This window comes from Dermacentor albipictus, chromosome 7 (assembly GCF_038994185.2).
Source record: "Dermacentor albipictus isolate Rhodes 1998 colony chromosome 7, USDA_Dalb.pri_finalv2, whole genome shotgun sequence".
Taxonomy (NCBI): domain Eukaryota; kingdom Metazoa; phylum Arthropoda; class Arachnida; order Ixodida; family Ixodidae; genus Dermacentor; species Dermacentor albipictus.
In genome coordinates this window covers 75,836,432-75,856,570 of record NC_091827.1, presented here as the reverse complement: position 1 = coordinate 75,856,570, position 20,139 = coordinate 75,836,432, and the positions used below count along the sequence as shown (strand labels likewise).

The window sequence follows — 20,139 nt, the reverse complement described above, 5'->3', positions numbered from 1 at the left end:
AACACAAGAATACGTGGGTGTCGGAATCGTAATGAAAAATTGCGAAAATAACACTCAGATAAATAATTTTCCTTCAGTCATTACCGCCGAAGTTTATGCAATATCGACGGCAGTTAAGAAAAGTACCACCGACAAGCAGATGAATGCCATTATTTATACCGATTCGTTAATTGCACTCGTAGCTGTAAACTTAAACTTCTCGTCTGAACCCTTGCTTTGCGATATCCTAAACACGGTCTTTATTAAGAAATACGAGAACCATACGATTCTGCTGGGCCCCAGGCCATGTTGGCGATACCAGGGAATGAAACATCAGATAGAAGCGCATCCATGGCAGCGCACAAAAGCATGACTCACATAGCATTTCCATACAAATACAGTAACCGAGTGATTCGTAAGGCCCTAGCATCAAAATGGCAACAAGAATGGAACTCGTGCATAAATAACAAGTTACATATGACCAAACCCCTGCTTGGCGAGTGGAAATGATGCAGTCACCAAGAACGGTTCTATGAGGGGATGTTATGTCGACTTCGAATTCGACATACGCATCTAACACACAATTTTCTATTTAAAAGAAATCCCACCAACTTGCGAGAATTGCTATGAATCGCTTACAGTAAACCACATCATTAAGTCATGTCCACATACTGAAACACAGAGGCGGAAACAGTTCAACAATTTGTATCACTTGCATATAACTGTACACCCTGCCTTAATATTGGTTGACGAGCCGCTAGTGCCATTCACTAAGTTGTTCGAGCTTTTAAATGAAACTGGGTATTTACATCGACTTTAAAATAACGCAGCTATTGCTGCTTTAATATTGGATCTTGTACTGTCCTGTGACTGGCGTAGCATGGCCTTAGTCGCTTTTGCGCCGTTAAACTCTAATTAACTAACATTTGTCCTATCGGACACTGCCTGCAAGTTGCAGCGCGCTGAAACATTTGCTTCTTCAAAATGATCTCAAACACTTTCTCTTGTTCTGCTGTTCGACACATCGTCCACGACGCAGCATCTTATGACAACCCCACAGGACCTCTGAGCGTAGGTCCCTGAACAAGAACGCGTACCCACTACATGCGTGCACAAAAATATTTTTTCTGTAATAAGGACCATCTACTAATGTTCTTCCTGCTAACTACATCCTACATTTCAATGACGGGCATATAATGACTGCCACTGAATCATTCTTCAGCTGAGAAGATGCTGCCACCCATTCTGTAAAACCCTACGCCATGGGGCACCTGAGTTATTCAAAATAAATAAATAAATAAATAAATAAATAAATAAATAAATAAATAAATAAATAAATAAATAACTCTAAGTTCAATGCAATGTTGTGGAAGTTTACTTCCTATTCTTGAGAACGTTCAGCAGTTTTTTCCAACGCTTAAAATTTGGTGTAACTTCCTCCATACTTTTATATACCTTATTCTACATACGTCCTCTGTCTTCTGACTTTTATTACATCTCCAGAACTGACCCTTGTGCCATTAAAAGGCATTAATCAATCAATCAGTTATTACGTCTCAGCTTGCAGAATTCCTCTGGGTGGTAGGCCATGTTTGTCTCCTTCGATCGTCTGTCTGTTGCAAAATTTGTCAGAATGAAATGCACACAGCACGAGCCAAACTAGAAGCAAGTTGCTGCTCGATATGCCTTCGAACATGTACAGTTTAACCAAATTAAACGAACCTGGGTAAAGCGAATTATTCTCTACATGGAACACGTGCATGTTATTCACAGATACTCGCATGAAATAACTACCTGATAAAGAACTGAAGGTTGCATATATCGAAACGTACGTGGTCATGTGCCATAAAGAGGAATTCATAGCGTGCATGCAACGTTGAAGGGAGTCATATTTTGTTGTAGTTCTTTCTCTTATTTTTCTGATGAATTTTTTATAGCACTTTCCGTGGTGGGTGCACAATAAGGTAGGCAAGTCTAAAAAAATCTCACGCATCCAGAATGCTTTTCATTGTGACACCAATAAACAGTTGTAGGGACCGAAACGGCCGAATCCTTCCTTGCTTATTTTCTCCATTGGGGATAAATTTTTTTTTTTACACAACAAACACCTCACAAATCTTCGTTTAGGTTTGTATAAGCGAGTTTGCGCATATCTAATTGCCTGGTATAGCGTATTAACTTTAGCGCATCCGTCTGTTCGTCATATCCAGCTTTGACTGTGTTAGCAATCTGCAAAATTGTGAAGTGTAACCTTACGAAACGTGGGGCTATAAGCGGCTTCGTAATGGATCGCTCCCGATTGATTCTGTCCATTAACGTGCAACCCAAGCACGGGAGACAGTCCGCCCCATCTGAATGCGACAGTCGCGGCGGGGCAGCGAACCCGTGACCTCGTGCTCAGACATTGACCTACAGAGGTGGGTTATATTTTCAGTTTAAGCGACGCAAAACCTTTTTTTTTTGGCTGCGCTCCTGTTCTCCCGGGTCTTCGGTGCGATGGGACAGGCTCGGCGAACGTACGGACAGGAGGACACAAGCACGTTTCCGATAGCTCAAGAATGCCGTCGCATGATAAGAAAAAGAACAGAAACAAAGCCGACTTGATTGCCTCAGTGGCGAACTACGTTACGCATTACAGTGTCATTGCACCCCAAGGTTACAGATTGCGCCCCACAGTTACAAGCTACAGCGTGAAGCAGGGACACAGAAACGTTCACGGAACAATGGAAGGGCAATGGCTGCGGAGAGTGGAGTTCAATCAGCATCCATAGGCACATATGCTGAGTAATCGTTCGAGATAAGGATAGTCGCAGATTATTGGCCATTAATAAATGCGCGGAGTTCTCGTTCGGAAGTAACTGTTAGACGGCCGCCCCGGAAAGAGAGACACAATCTCGAGGTCTAGACATGGCACGCCCACTGTTGTGCCTGGTCGCGGCTTTGCTGGCCCCAACTGGATCCTGGGCGTCTCCTACTTCCAAGCGGATGCCGCGAGCAGACTACACAGGGTAACGTTAAAAAAATTAAATTATGGGGTTTTACGTGCCAAAACCACTTTCTGATTATGAGGCGCGCCGTAGTGGAGGACTCCGGAAATTTGGACCACCTGGGGTTCTTTAACGTGCACCTAAATCTAAGCACACGGGTGTTTTCGCATTTCGCCCCCATCGAAATGCGGCCGCCGTGGCCGGGATTCGATCCCGCGACCTCGTGCTCAGCAGCCCAACACCATAGCCACTGAGCAACCACGGCGGGTCAGGGTAACGTGTTATACTTCCAGGGGTGTCCAAGCTAACTTTAGCCAGAGTTTAAAAATATGCGAATGCTACGTACCTGGCATGAACAACGGCAACGTTGTGTGCCGTCGGATGGAAATACTCGAACTACATTTTCGATTTCGCCTAATTAGATAGTTAGTCTTAATTAATTATTCAACTTCTTCAATATTATGATTAGATGAAAAGTGTCAATGAGAAAATTGTACGGCGACATGAAAAATTCCCTATACAGCTTTCTGTTGCTCAATACGTGCTGCACAAAAGTGTTTTTGCGAGTGTGGAAGAAGCCCGTAAATGGACGCAAAATTGCCGCGCAACTGGTTGCTCGAGGCACTTTGCGTGTTAGGCCAGTTTGTATCTTATTCAGCATATTTATGGATAATGAAGGGAAAATCAGACATCCGCCCGTTCGCAGCAATCGCTACAAAGGAAACCCATACGGGTTTCTCGAAAGAAAGGCCTCAGAGTTGAAGAAAAATTCGTCCTGGTCCGGGACTCCAACCCGGGACCACCGCGTTTCCAAGGCAGCCGCTCTAATATCTGAGCTAACCAGGCGGCTAGCAGATGGCAGGGCGAAGTCGAATTTGTCGACAACATGCGAAGCAAAGGAAAATCTTTGACGTAGTAGTTCTGCGGAAACCCGCAAGGTGGAGAGAAGTAATTAACGAAGGGAAAGTCAGACCTCCACCTTTTCGTAGCAATTGCTACAAAGATAATTGCCTTTGCTTGCCAAAGATAATTGCCTAGTCTGTGCAGTCTTGTGCGCCTTGTATTCACGGTATTCCACTCTGCTAAGGAGATCGTGCGTGCTAGAACGCCCAGTTGTCTCGCGGCGTCGGTCCTTGAGAGAGGAATGGGGACGCAGCGGTCTTCTTGGTTGGACGTTTGAGCTGCCTTATCGGCGTCATGATTTTTAATGATACCGCAATGACCTGGTATCCACTGAAAAGAGATATCCTGGCCTTCTTCTCTTAAGTGATGGACAAGTTCCACGATTTCGCACGTGAGCTGATCGTAAAAATAACGCTGAAATTTATTGCTGGCACGCATGTGTAGGAGCTGCGTATTGTAATTGTAAAGTTCTAATCTCAGTATAGCGACGGCTGCGATGTAATAATGTAATGAGTTAATTCATGAAGCTCAGAGGCTAAGAAAAAGTTATTGCATGAGGGTCGGGGGGGGGGGCACTAGGGCTGTTATTTACAGGAAAACAGCGACCAGAACGAACAGAACTGCAGTTAACCTATGCTGAACAAATATGGATACCAAATAAGTAATTGAGGTGAATATTCATTGTACCGAAAACAAAAGAACCATATTCATACATTTACAGTTAGCGGAAAAGTCTGGATTAAGTTTAACACTCGAGAATGCAGACATCTCTTTTTTTTTTTTTGGCGGGGCGTGTACAATCAATCGCCTACTAGATGTTTTTCTGCATGAGGAAGGGGATGCGCAATCAAAATACTCCCGGAGAGATTGAGCGGAAGAAATAATTAAAGAAGAACGGTGAAAAAGAAGACACAAAGAAATGAGGGCATGAAATAACTTGCACAACCGCATACCATTACCTCTGTTATCTATAGTAGTAGTTCCAGCTAACGTGAGCCAAGTTTTTAAGAAATAAGGAAGGTAGAATAAACGATTTTAAAACCCAGTGGGTTAAGTCGTCAGTCTTGTTTAGCTGCCAGGATCGGGCACTCAACGGAGCCATTTTGTTTTCTCTAAAATCACGTTGGACCACTGGCGTTACCGGTAACACCGCGGTACGCGAGTGACTATTGTGTACCCCGCTGAACTCGAGGTGGTGGCTTCGATCCCGCCCACGGTGGCCGTATTTTGACGAGGGTGAAATGCAGAAAATGTCGCGTACTGTGCGCGTTTACGGAAGCGATAGTGCCTTTCCCGTCTGAATCAACTCACGCCCTTCATTAAAACTTTAGGAGTAGTTTGAATAACCTAAATAACTAATTTACCTAAACGAGCAAGGTGATTAGTGCGCAAACACACATCCCAGGGCTAGAAGAGGACTGATGAACGAGCATTACGGGTCTACATAATCGTTCATACTGTAGCATTCTTTTTTTTGTTTATCTGCCTGGCCATCGTGAGCTGGGAACAGCCCCGTACTTGTCCACGAGTGCAGAATATCAGCGTCTCGCTCTCACGAATAACCGTATGTGGCGCTTCGCTTCCGTGCACGATCTCGCCGGCGCACTTTCCGGCCGCAGCGTCCGTATGTGAACAGGGGCGAAATGCGAAAAACAGCCCTGAACTTAGATTTGAGTGCCGTTAGGTGCCCCAGGTGACCAAAATTAATCCGGAAAGTTCACTATGGCCTATCTCATAACCCACAATAATGTTTCGGAAGGCTCAAGATAAGAACGAATAAATAAATAAGTAAATAAATAAATAAGTAAGTAAATAAGTAAATAAATAAATAAATAAATATTTTAAATAATATATTTCGTTTTATTTATTATTTATTCACCGGTGTATGTATGTATGTATGTATGTATGTATGTATGTATGTATGTATGTATGTATGTATGTATGTATGTATGTATGTATGTATGTATGTATGTATGTATGTATGTATGTATGTATGTATGTATGTATGTATGTATGTATGTATGTATGTATGTATGTATGTATGTATGTATGTATGTATGTATGTATGTATGTATGTATGTATGTATGTATGTATGTATGTATGTATGTATGTATGTATGTATGTATGTATGTATGTATGTATGTATGTATGTATGTATGTATGTATGTATGTATGTATGTATGTATGTATGTATGTATGTATGTATTAGCGGTCCCGCAAGGATAGTCTATCGAAGCTACTGAGAAGAATTCTCCAAGTCTCGTTCTCGAGCTTATAGTGATAGAAGCTTCAAACCGCTGTTATTTCTGCCGAAACAAGATCATCCAGCACGACAGACACGCGAGCTAAGTGGTCACATGTAGTTTTCTACCGCTGCGGCAACACAGCGGTAGAAGACGCCGTGGAACTACAGGGCAAGTGATTATTCGCAACTAAATGATTTCATTGAAAATGGTCCGCGCGTGTACACAGACAGAAGTAATCATGCAGCCGCGATTACGCATCCGATGCAAGTACAATAGCCGCGCCTGTCCTTTGATTGCAGGCATCGGGTAGTATCGGTGACGGCAGCAACGGCAGCTGACGTCGGCCTCTTATCGTCCTTGGCGGATACCCTGCAGGTGAGAGAACAGTCACCGACCAGCGTCAATGTTCAACAACGTCGCGGTGCAATCGCTTCTTTCCAGTTTCTAAATGGATGGATGGATGGATGCAAAACTTTAATAAGGTCCTGAGGTACGCGACTCAGCGCGCTGCGGGCCGCTCCCACGTTGGGACAGTCAGGCCTTGCCCGACCGCCGCATCGTGGGCCCTCTGGACAGTCCATAGTTGCCCCCGGCATCGGGGCTCTTGATAACGGAGAGCCACTTGTCCTCGTTGATTTGTTCTGTGCCTCGTAACGAGGGGCAACGCCAGAGCATATGGTCTAGGCTAGCGATGTCATTGCAGTGCCTGCAAGAACTAGTGGCATAGGTGTGGGGATAAATTTTGTGGAATAAAGCCGGGTTGGGATATTAGCCTGTTTGCAATAATCTGAGGGTCAATGCCTGCGCTCTATTTAACTTCTTGTGTGGAAGGGGAAAGTCTCTCCTGCCGAGATAAAAGTGCTGCGCAATTGCGAAAATGTATTTATCTATGCATTATGCCGGGATTTCGTGCGCATAAGTAAAGCTATGTTCACACTACGGTCGTAACGCGCGTAACAGCTCTTTCGGCGTATCGAACGTAACGGCTGTAAAAAAACGTTACGGCAGTTAAGCCGGCACCTTTGTTCACATTTACTGCTGCTTAAATTACGGCTTTTACAACAGGCCAATCAAATGTGGAGCTGCAGAATCGACGTCACCAGCGGTCCAATATGGCTCCTGCCAACATGCGAGCGCTGGCCGAGATCGAAGAAATTCACGCTCAAAACAAACTTATAGTCATGTATTCAATCGCCCAAAGACGACGAAGGCGACGCAGAAGGGTTTGGGTGCGGCAAGTATTTCTCGACAGGGCGGCGACTTTTACAACCTTTTCGCCAAGCTCCGAGTTGGTGGCGCTGCGATGTTTCATAACTTCATGCGCATGTCGCCCCAGCAGTTCCGCTTCCTTGAAAACCTAATGAGACCACTCATCAAAGTTCGGAGCACGCATCTGCGGCCATCGATTTCCTCGGCGGATAAACCAGATGAACTGAAAACAGTCTCGCAAGGCACGCTGCACAACTTTTTACGAATACAGCCAATCGTGCGCACGGAATGGAGGAATGGCACTTCCCGCGCCCGGAGCTGTCTGCAGACGGGAGGACGGAAGTGTCGTCACCGGTTGTTGAAAACCGAAAGCTTATCGGTCATTGGCTGTGTCGCAACGGTCGTAATATCGCAGTCGTAAATGTTGCCGACCCTTTAACGCTCTCACCCACGATTTTCCCGTGAATTGCGCACGTTGGTACTTTTACGTTTACAGTCTGAACCAGACGCATACGCTTGTTGCGCTTCCGCTTGCGCATGTTACGAAAACTCGGTGCCTTACGAACGTAGTCTGAACATAGCATAACGCTTCTCGCCGAATAGACAACTTGGGCCAGTGCCTATCTATCAGAAGGAGAGAGAGAGAGAGAGAGAGAGAGAGAGAGAGAGAGAGAGAGAGAGAAGAAAGGCGAGAAGAAAGTGCAGTATCAGGGCAGCGTAAAATGAAGCTGCCGTCGCCCTTCCATCTTCCCGCCATGTTGTTCTGATTGGTGGTTTGCGAAACTCCCGATTGGATGCATAATCAATTCAGCCAGCTGGGGGTGCGCCGTACAGCCCAGCTTCATTTTACACCGCTATGCTACGGCAAAAGGAACTTTGCACCTCAAGCTGTGCTTCGCAGTGCTGCTTGTGGGATCAGGTAAATTGAACAAATAATTCGCGGCCAAATATCTCGGCTCACATGAGCGTTTTGAAATGTTGAACTACGGAACTAGACTTTTAAGGCGATTTCCTTAAGCTTTCCAATATAAACTTGTGTCATAAATCGTGTATTTAAAAATGATCCTAGTTAGTTTTATTAGTTATCGGATGGCTTTGGTCTTTCTTTGGAATGATGTCCCCCTGGGTGCTTAATTATTCTGTAGTGACGTCGTTCGAGTAACCTTCGGGGCCTTTCTTTTTAAAAGAAAGTGTTACAGACAAAAAAGGAACGTGTATGCTACAGTGTACGGTAAGAATTATACAGGAAGGGGTCACAGAATTAAGCACTGTAGGGGACCTTTTGGTATAAGTACTATTAGGACATAAATATAATTGAAACCAAACAAAGTACTGAATGCACAGAATTATCATTAAAAGCCCGAAGAAGCTAAGATACATCTGAAAAAGCAACAGCAAAAGCGATACTTAGAAATAAGGTCCACGCTACAATTCATAACATGAAATTATGAGACATGGGTTCTTGGCAGCAATTTGAAGCTTGTTTGGCATCCGGCAGTTGTAATGTGAACCGGTAAATCATTCCAAAATTTTATGGTGGAATAACGAATTGCATGCATACCATAGTTAGTACGAACCCTTAAACAAGAATAATATTTTGACTGGCAAGTATGGATGTAGATGAATAACCTGTGTGGTCCCAATAATGATCAAAACGTTAGGAACACGAATTAGACGGTAGGCTACAGCTCCAAGGTTAAGTGAAATAACATTAGTCAGCAGGAAAAGCTTAAGCTTTCTGAAAATAGAGCAGGCAAGTGCATAGCATGCATTGTGAGTTGTGATTCGAACAGGCTGACGCAGGATCAAATGCAATGGTGCTAAGTGTGAATGATATGTCAAACCGCCCTGTTTGTTTGCATCAGTTTTAGTGATTATGTATGAAAGCAAAGTGTGTGTACCGTCAGTGCGCTGAAATAGTGACGCGCTTTAAAAGGAATTAGGATATATTACGAAATTTTGATTCTTACGGATGCAATGTGAGCCGCAAATTTCACGCAACTGTCAAGTTCGAGGCCCGAAAATGAGCCCCGAATCTACGGGAAAAAAGGAGTGAGAGATTATGTAAATCACGGTGGACTTTTTGGAATGTGAACAAAAGAGGTCTTACAGACACTATTTATCAATTTATTCTTCTCGAAATACGAGACAAGATTATTTATATCACGGTTTAGGTTTTCACAAGAGATTAATTATTGGGTTTTAAAGTGTATAACAGCTGTATCTTAGCAGTACTCACCTACGGGGCAGAAACCTGGAGGCTTACTAAAAGGGCTCTACTTAAATTGAGGACGCCGCAACGAGCTATGGAAGGAAGAATGATGGGTGTAACGTTAAGGGATAAGAAAATAGCAGATTCGGTGGGGGAACAAACGCGAGTTAATGACATCTTAGTTGAAATCAAGAAAAAGAGATGGGCATGGGCAAGACATGTAATGAGGAGGGAATATAACCGATGGTCATTAAGGGTTACGGACTGGATTCCAAGGGAAGAAGGGAAGCGTGGCAGGGGGAGGCAGAAAGTTGGGTGAGCGGATGAGATTAAGAAGTTTGCAGGGACGATATGGCCACAATTAGTACATGACCGGGGTGGTTGGAGAAGTATGGGAGAGGCCTTTGCCCTGCAGTGGGCGTAACCAGGCTGATGATGATGATGATGATGATGATGATGATGATTTGAAGAGAAGATGGTTGTGGTCATCGTCATGAAGGTGCATTGCGTAGGAAGAGAAATACAATTACGAAGGTCGTTAAGATAAATTAAATATAGCAACGGGCCAAGAATGAACCCTAGAGGGGCACCTATATTAGTAACTGAGGAACTGGAGAGGCTCCCTGAAACACTGACCGTCATTTGTAAGCATAGTATAGATAGTTTCTCACTAGTTGCAAAGTAGGACCTGCTATACCGATTGACAGGAATTTCAGAAATAGGGCTGACTGACCTAACAACTGACCTAACAAAATTACCACCATCAATGCCTCGTTTAATTTCGTCTAACAGAGCAATCAGTGCTAGGTTAGTTGAATATTAACAACCTAAGGCAAACTGCCTTGGCAACTGCTACCGGAAGGGGCACAACGCCTGCCTACTCCTCAGAAAGGAGGTGACAGAAACACGGAAAATCACGCATACAACATGCAAACAGCATACGCCTTAATAAAGAACAAGCGAAAAAAGAATGTGAACCACGTAATTGATGATAAGGCGCTCGTGACAGGAATGCGAAGCACGTAGCGCTCCCCACAAACGTTTCCCGGTAAAGTTTACTGTTGCGCTGGCTGCCGCATCAACGCCAGCTTCCCATATGGGGTGTGACCTCCCTAGCCTTTCGTATGTAAAATAACCAGCCTATCTACTGATTTCAATGTCGTTGCAGCAGCACTACGGGCGGCGACGTGCTGTAAAAACTACAATTACTACCATTCCTCTAACACAGCACTACTGCCGCTACTCGAAAGCCGTAAAGCATTGCATACCACCCTCAGTAGTTGTAGGGGTGGTTTTCAACAGCTTAGCTGGTCATCCGCCTTCAGAGAGTTGAATGGCTCATGTGTTTTTCAAATATTAGGTAATGCGAGTTTAAATGAGTGTTTATATGCCCTTGCGTAAAAGAAGGACAGTTGCGATTGGTCTATAGTTAGCTATACCAGTCTTATCTTCCTGTTTGAATATCGATATTGATCTACTGTTTTTACTTAGTTTAGGAACTTATCAGTTTCAAAGATAATGCTAATTACGGATGTTATTACATCGGGTATAATATTGATTACGTTACACACACACACACACACACACACACACACACACACACACACACATATATATATATATATATATATATAGCGAGCATGGTAGACGAAAGTTCAGAAAGGACAGTTGGGGCAAAAAAAAAAAGAGGAATTCGATACCAGACTGGGTAGTCATCACAAAGTGAGCGCTGCTTATCTTATTATGTAGAGCAGGAAAACAAGCTACTGATAGCATCAATGATGTCAGTCGGAGTGCCACAAACATTTAACTATATTTAAGTTCATTTATCGTATTCGGGTTAGGCTGTTTATTTAAAAAATCATCAACAATTGATTGTAAGTGTCATTATTACTTTGCAAAATCCTCTCTTCATAGTATCGCTTTTTGCCGGTTTGAATAACGTTGTCTGGGTATTGCAGTATTTTTTATTGCACTTTAAGGCCTTAATAGTTGGGTTGCTCCTTAGTCATTCTGTAAAGGATGTAATCATGTCCTAAACTTCGCAGAATGCTAGTAGTTAACCAGGGGTTATGAGGAAAATAATGGTTTTCGTTATGTAGCCATTCGAGTAGACGACTGAATGAGTAGAAATAGAGAGATTAACTTAGCGTAAAAAACACTGGGCGTCACGATCAGATGATACACGTGACCAGTCAGCTTCAGCAATTATCTGCATGAAACACATATCGATTTAGTCAAAGTTTTATTTATCTGGATGTTAAACTTCTCGAAAGTGCTAGAATGTAATAATTTGTAAAATAAGTCGAGCAACGAAACTACAGTTCATTGTTAAATGTAGCACTTAACCAGTAATAATGCTCATGTACCTCGGACATCTCTTCGCCTTTCTGGAAAAAAAAATATTTATATAGCAAATTGAATGCAGTTCCTGTCGAAAAATCCCGTAAGAAGCCTAACATCTGCCTAACAATTCCATATGAGCACTTGAGGATCCCACATAAAGATCTGCATATTGCCATTAGTCCAATTTACTGTGCATTACTATAATCCAAGAGAGTTCGGAATACTACCAGAAAAGTTGGCCAAAAAAGTTATTGCGCGTGGTAACTGTTATTTCCCAAACAATATGATGTATAGATATGTTACAGGCATATCGTAAATGATTTATATTCAGGAAGTTACGCAATAAAATGATTTAGTTGCAAGCACAAGCTGCTCAACATACTGTGAAAAAAAAAAATATTCTGAGGTCAGAAAGCAACCCAACTGAACCATAAATATTAAAGAAGGCTGCCATGCGCTTTCCCATTGAATACATGCGAAATAATAATAATAATAATAATAATAATAATAATAATAATAATAATAATAATAATAATAATAATAATAATAATAATAATAATAATAATAATAAACTCACGTGTTATGATTCCCAAGGTGGCTGAAGGAATGCAGATCAAGATTTTGATGTAGTAATCTTCTCGTGAAATTCTATCCAAGACATGCGGACATTACACAAGCTATCCCCCACTCATACTTTCGCCCCCAGCATGTGCCCTTCTCTCCGGGTTTTTGCAATAATTTTCTCTGCGTGCTTCCTGTCTGGTTGCAATCCAGGCATTACAAACTGCTCCCCCGCTTCGCGCAAGGAAGACGATACATGCGCCGCTTGCCTTGGCTGTGGTAGGCCAGAATTTCGTAAAATAAAAGTCGCAAGGTACGGAAACAGTCAGGGGGTTCTCGACGTCACACTTTATCACACACTTGAACGCGCCAGTTTCGCAAATAAAGATTGTATTGTTATCTTATCATTTCTAAAATAAAAGTCGCAAGGTACGGAAACAGTGAGGGGGTTCTCGACGGCATAAGTTATCACACACTCGAACGCGCCAGCTTTGCAGATGAAGATTGTAGTGTTATCTTATCTGCAGATATACGCTACATAGGGATGTTATCCACTTCCTGTGGAGTACTCAGGCCTAAGTATTCCGAGAATATCTCGTTTTTTTCTATTGGTTATTGTAATTAAATGCTCATTGGCGGGTTCATCCTTGTGCTTATCACGTTCCTCCCTGTCGTTCAATCAGAGGTGTCCGATCGCAACTGAAGTATCTCAGCTTTTATACGTTAGACCTACCAGGTCTCTCTCTCCTTAGGGGCGAAGAGAAAAAGCACGCCGTTTTTTGTGCTAAAGGGTTGTGCGAAGCTTGCCAAGGTTGAGGACTCGGCGTGCTGGTATAACATATTTGAGGCTCGATTGCGCAACATTTGGACGACACACACAGAAGAGAAACACACACGTTGTGCGAAGCCTAGTTTGTTCCTAAACACTTAAGCCAAGTTGTGCTGCGTAGTTGATACGAAGCACGCACGAAGTACAAGAACCCGAGCACACGCGAGATGACGCGCAAACTAGCAAGTGTTCTAATCCAAAACGCAGGATATACATATGCTGATGAACAACCAAGTTGTTAGTTTACGTATCATCGTGTGTCTTTTCATGTTTTTTTTTTACTTCATGCTTGTTTCATATCAACCGTGCAGCACTTAGCATTCGAGAATTTGCGACTTTTGCTGCAGTGTACGAATGTTTGCCCGTGCGAAGATTACGGAAAGCCTTTCGTATTGTGACCAGGCGTGCGGGATCTGTGGAAGAGACTGAATATATGCAAATGCATTCGGTAGGCATGATTCAAATGCACGTGGGACGGCTTGCGAAGGAAAGCGTGAACCTCTAACACTTTCCAGGAACTGCCACAATCGTGGTTACTCGTCGTCATAATTGGCGACGTTATGCTAAGGTGATACATACATCATTCCTTCCGTTTTCTCCCTTTCTCTTGAACGGCCTCAGCTCGACGTATGGCAAGAATCTGCCGCGGTCGGCAGACCGGCGCTCATACGACTCAGACCGGAAGTTGCCGACGATTTCCTGGCCACCGCTTCCCGAAAAGGCCTCAATGTGACGACGAAGTGCCTTAACCTGCAAGAGTGAGTACATTAAACGTGCAGCTAACGGGCCCTGTAACGGTGGTCCGGCGCAGTCCGTTGTCGATGTCCTGATCGTTTGTTCTTGTAATATGTCACTGTCGTTAATTTATTAGGTGATAAATAACCAGGCCGACTACTTGAAAGCTTTTGAGTCGGCAACATAAACAACAGTATAAAAATCTCTTCTGCCACCTCGCTCGCGCCAGACCAGACCTCGCACCTAGTGATTATCATAGCAATTTTTTTTAAACTGTCTGAGGTAATTGTTGTCCCCCGTTCCATGAACTCGATCAGCAGTATCTCCTTACGATCCCAAAAAACACTGGCCATGACTTTGCCGGCAGAAGGAGTTTGTTTGAACTTCTTTGCGACTGGTTACTCTGGGTGACGCCACTGTTTGGATCTTTGTTTTGGTTGCGGGAGTGAAATGAAACATCCGCATTTCGTTTCCCGTAACAATGGAGTCCAAGAGTTCTTCCTTATCTTCTTGACACTTTTGAAGAAACTGGCGAGCACAGTCTAGGCGTTTCTCCTTGTAGTCTGATGTCAAAAGCTGAGGTACCCATCGAGTACAACACTTGTGATAGCCCAGTTTTTCAGTCAAAGCTCTTTCCACTGCACCGTAAGAACTCCAAGGAATCTGAGCAACAAGTTCACGGACGGTGATGCTCCTGTTTTGAATCACTTCGCGTGGGCCCATCTCGATAACCGCCTCCGAAACTGGCGGTCTTCCACTCCGTTCTTCATCGTGGACTTCCTTCCCACCGGCACTAGACTTCCTGCACCACTTTCGGACGTACACTTCTCGATATACACGTACCTCTGTCAACTGACGATGAATATCCGTGGGTGGAGTCTTTTTGGCGCGCAAAAAGCGAATTACAGAACGAATTTCGCACTTCGCGGGATAAGCAATAGGAATCTCCATATCGGATGGCTGCTGAGCCAAGAATGAGCGGCGCAGCAAAGCGCGGTAGGAGGGAATTGAGATTGCGGGAACAGCCGCGTGCAGCATTGTTGCCGGATCTCGCCTCGTACCTTCCCGTGTAGGTGGAGCTCTTTGGGAACCTTATTTCTGGATAAACCCTGGTATTTTTTATTGCTGAGTCACAGAGTTGCAAACTTGATGCATTGGTTTTCTGAAATGTTGTTTTCTTACAACTAGTTATTTAATATATATTGACGGATTTAACTAAAAATGCAGCTGCACATGTGGAGATCTCAAGTTTTTGTTCTGGAATGCAACAAACCTAACGAAATGCTTCGCAGTGGATGCTCAAAACAGTTTCTCCGTTTGCATGTATGTTTAGATAACACCTACTGATGTAATACTTCGTCTTAAAGAATCACATGATATTTGCAAATTTAAATAATAACATTGGCATCCTTGTGACAACTATTCGAAGATTGTAAACGTTTGGTGTGTGCATTAACGTCATGAATACGCCGTTTTTTTTTGTAATTACGTATACCGGCAGTATTTCTGTTTTTCTGGATTGTATACTAAACACATGTTACCTTTTCAGCTTGTTAATATTAGCACCTCAATTAGCATTTAAAATTTGCATTCTTAAATTTGATTGATTAATTTATGGGATGTAATGTCCTAAAGCATTGGTTTTTCACAGGTTATTACAGGCTGTGCAATCCCGCCTCTGCTCCCTATCTTTTTATAATTTTTTACTTGTCATGACAATGGGCAAATGATGCGCACTATGAAGCTCATTGCTGTGTTTAATACCCTCCCCCCCCCCCCCCCCCTTCGTATTGCTGGTTTGTACTTCATTGCCACGTTTTTCATTTCTGGGTATTTGATCTTGTTTGCCGATACTTGTATGCGTTCTCTTGGTTATCGTGCTAACCTCCCTGTCTTTCCTTCCCTTTTGTCTCTCTCTCTTGCTTATCCTGCCTTTTCAATCTTTATTTAATTTTGCACCTCCTACTCGGATCCTGCTTTGGGCCTGCAGTATTCCGTAAATAATGTAATATAAAATAAAAGAAAATAAATAAATGAATAAATATATAAATAAATAAATCCCGAACTGCGGCTATCAGAGACACCGTAGTGGAGGGCTCCGAGATAATTTTGGACCATCTGGGCGCTGTTCAACTTGCACCTAAATCTAAGGCCCACGCGCGTCTTGGCACTTCGTTTCGATCGAAATGTGCCTGCCATAGCCGCGATTCGAACCCTCGACATCGTGCTCAGCGGTAGAGCATCATGTAGAGCTGTGGAAACCGGCGGATATGTTTATAACTTTATTACTTGCAGTAAAGTGAAACTGAAGTACGTTGAAAAGGTGCTAGGCAAGGTCTGTTACATTTGTTCTGCTCGGTATTTGATTGTTTTCTTATGCACCCACAGTGGACACAGTGTAAGACATAGCCTTCATGCGGTACGCAGTCCTACTAGGGCCTGGCTAATTTCTGAGGTATTGTTCTCAATATTCGGCGCGAATGCTTTTTTTGCCACATTTTTCGAGGGGAATAGGTTCAAAGCGATTGGAACACCGGAGCTTTGCTTTGTAGCAGGCGATTTGAGCTGTGCCTCGCCTGGTCACGTGCGCCATCCTCTGTAGCACTTCCATTGACACTGAATTTGTCTCATTCTTCAGATCTATAGATAAGGAGCGCAGGGAGATGCGCTTCACTACATATTCGACTACACAGGATCATTTCACAAGATACCTGCGGTACTCAGAGGTGAGTTCACGTTACCGCTTGCTGGATTTGCGCCCTTCATAAAAAAATATACCTTTACGACAATCTTAAACAGGGAAATAAATATTGTCGTTATCGTATTAACATGTGATGCGGAAAATATGGAACGGGGCAGAATGTTGCGTCGGTGTCGAAATCTTATGAACCTGCGTTCCATTAAGCTGGATTCGTACGGCAGGCCGGAGCGCTCGTTTGGCTCATATATGAGTGTGTCGTAGCTGAACTGTGAAGAATCGGGCCCCAATGGCTAGGCCGTGGCGACGTTGTGTGCGCCGCATTCGGCGGTGCCCTAGCCAAGTCCCCCCAATGACCACGTCATCCACTACCAGCAGCGTCACCCTCGTTCGCAGAATTTGGTCCGACGTGTGAATCCAACTGCGAGAATCTTGTGGGAACTGCCTAGCCCGATTCCCTTTTGCGGCAGGAAAAAAGTAAAGTAGAATAAAAGGAGGAGGGAGGGAGGAAAGAGAAAAGAAGAAGGCAGGGAGGTTAACCAGGATAACGTCCGGTTGGCTACCCTACACCGGGGGAATGGGAAAGGGGAAAGCAAAGATCACAGGGAGAGAGAGGAGGGAAGGAAAGAAGGAAATTGCGGCAAGTTCCCTGACGCGTGTGGTTTTACAGAAATTGCCTTAATAGTCACAGGTGAAGGCACTTTTGTGTTTCTTAGGGACGACGGGTTTGTGCGAGTAGAAGAAAAAAAGGCAAAAAAAGACAGAAGGTAAAAGAGTGGTCCTCCACGAGGAGCGTCCGACTTGTTGCCCTACACTGGGGCCAAGATAAATGAGAAAGAGCTAGAAATACCTTACATAATATTATGTTGCTTTGCCCATCTTTACGCCAGCATATAAGCGGGAAATAGTGGCCGGTAGCGATAAGGATTTCTTTTGCGAATTAGGGATGACTAGCGTGTCACAAAATGTAGCTACGAGTGCTGGTGCTTCCGACCAAGTCTTCTGCATCCTGGTGCTACACTAACACGAAAGTACGCGCACGCGAGGAAAAAAATGTGCTCTTTGTGTTCGCTATTGCCTTCTTATATGCAGGCGTTGCCATTCGATTGAAATATACGCAGTACTCGTGCGACACTAAACAGCGGTCCCTTCGATAAAGAGTCTTCAGTGACATTCGTTCTTTTTTTTCATTTTAATGCCTCCCAACAGAGCCGGAAACTTACAGTCGTCACAAAATGTTAGCGTACGAATTGCCTAGAATCTTCAGTTAAGTGAAGTCCCACTTTGGCTGACAGGTAGCACAGTATTCAATCCGTCGATATAGACGTTGTAAGAAAAAAAAAGAATAAGGAGATGTATACAAAATGATAGACTGAGAAGCACGTATAGCTTACCTGAGTAACTAAACCAAGATAGGTAGTTATTTGCCAACACTTCGTTTCAAGGGGATGCCAATAAGTCATCATCATAGCATCGTAATGCTTTAACTGTTGAAGGCGGTGGTGAAAAATGATGTACTAGGGGCACTACAGAATGCGCTCAGACGAAGCAGATGCTTAGGGGATCATGTGTTTGTACTAACTCAGTCCATAGATATTTCAATAGCTCAGAATAAATCTTTATGAATATAATTGTTAGGTATTAAGGGAACTTATTACAGCGTAGAAACAAAGCTGTTATGGGATATTGTCAAGCGCAAAGTTATGGAAGAAGATTTCATGGTGCTGCAGGGGGACATATATCGTAAGGGCAACCGAGTACAAATTGTATAGGAAGGCAGGAAATGCGATGATGGGAAAGTTCACTGAGGATTGAAGCAAGGATTTCCTCTGTCTCCATTGGTGCTCACGCTTTATTCTAAGAGCATAGAAAGAGATTGGAAAATAGTTAGTTGGAGTTTGATTTACGTTACATCTGTAATGGACAGAGAGTACAACAAATGTTCGCTGGTTGGATGTATGCGGGCGACATAGTGATACTAGCGGACAATGTAGGATATTTACAGAGGCTTGCGAATATAAGTGGCAATGTAGCGACAAATGTACGCCTTTAGTGTACCTCAGAGGAACCGCGAAATATGATATTTAATAAAGAGGGGAGTAACGACGCGGTTTCAATTCAAGAGCAAGTCATACCCATAGCAAACAATATAAATACCCTAATGTGTACATAGATACCTATTCACGCACCCACAAAGATAATCAAAACATGAAGGGGAGGCGGAATGCAGCTATAATGAAACATAGAGGACTTTGGGGAAACAATAAATATGAGATGAAGTGTGGAATCTGGAAAAGAGCAATGGTGACAGCGTGAACTTTCGAAAATGCCATTCTGTGATTTTAACCGTATGTCTTGTCACGGTTGGCAAGATCGATGGGGCGGTTGGCTTAGGGGGCCCACGGTAAAACCACAAAAGAGGCAGTGTAGCGTGACATGGGCTGGACGTCTTTTGATGTCAAGGAAGCGCAGAGCAAAATTAGTTTTAAAGAAAGCCTGAGAAACACTGATGAATTTAAATGGGTGGTAAGAGGGTAGAAGTATCCGCACCTGAAAAGCGTGGACACAGAGTGGAGGAAGAAGCCAATAATGTTGGCAACCAAGTACAGAATAATGAAAAGTGTAGATCGAAAATCATTAGGCGCCAAAATGGCATAGAGAGCAACACAAACGGTAAATCGGATGCAAAGAATATGAGCGAAAAAATTTATGAAGATTTACCAGATGGCCATAAAGAAAATACAAGGAAAATGTGTACGATAACACTAAGGACAGTGTTTTGCTATTTGAGGCTAGAACTGGTTGCCTCACGAAAAAAAAAATGAATAAAATGTACCGGAGCAAATAAGCGCACCAAAGTATCTTCTGCAACCAATACCCCGAAACCACTCAGCACATCCTAATGGAATGCGAAGGGATTCATGCAGTGAGACCCGTAGGTAAAGAACACCTTCCAGAAGCATTGGGATTTAAGGCGGATGGAAGCATCGATAGGTGAGCAGTCGAGATAAGCAACAGACGTTTATAGTGTAAGACCGGATCCGTTACAGTACAACAGTAGTGGATAGACAAAGAAGTTTTCAGTAAGAAAAGAAAAGTTTAGGCAATGTAGACTAAATGTGCGACTGTAAAGCATGTATAGCATACCCGATAAGCTCAAGCAGGCTAGATTATTATTTGTCACTACCCCGTTTTGAAAGGGATGCCAATAATAAATCCTCCTCCTCATTATCATCGTCGTCACAGCCGCAGTTTAAATTTATTTATTTTTTATTTTTTGCGATAACACGAACTTTCTTAGAAAGGACCGCAGGCTAAAAAGCTACAGAGCTGTAGCTTGAATGCTCTTGACGTCGCACGCAGGATTCCTTCGCCTGCTACACGGGAAAGCCGGCAACGAGCTACGAGACAACGCGTTTGTGAATCCGGTGAT

The 20,139-nt window shown here is 43.4% G+C and overlaps 1 protein-coding gene across 1 annotated transcript in view; it reads left to right on the top strand.

The window, feature by feature from the left end:
- The first annotated feature begins 2,852 nt into the window (after positions 1 to 2,852).
- Positions 2,853 to 20,139, top strand: part of LOC135899121 (carboxypeptidase B-like) — a 35,504-nt gene continuing 18,217 nt past the window's right edge. The window contains exons 1-4 of the mRNA XM_065428399.1: positions 2,853 to 2,987; positions 6,416 to 6,491; positions 13,895 to 14,031; positions 16,647 to 16,734. Of these exons, the coding sequence (XP_065284471.1) occupies positions 2,887 to 2,987; positions 6,416 to 6,491; positions 13,895 to 14,031; positions 16,647 to 16,734 (402 nt within the window). The 5' untranslated portion in view covers positions 2,853 to 2,886. The remainder of the gene's footprint in view (positions 2,988 to 6,415; positions 6,492 to 13,894; positions 14,032 to 16,646; positions 16,735 to 20,139) is intronic.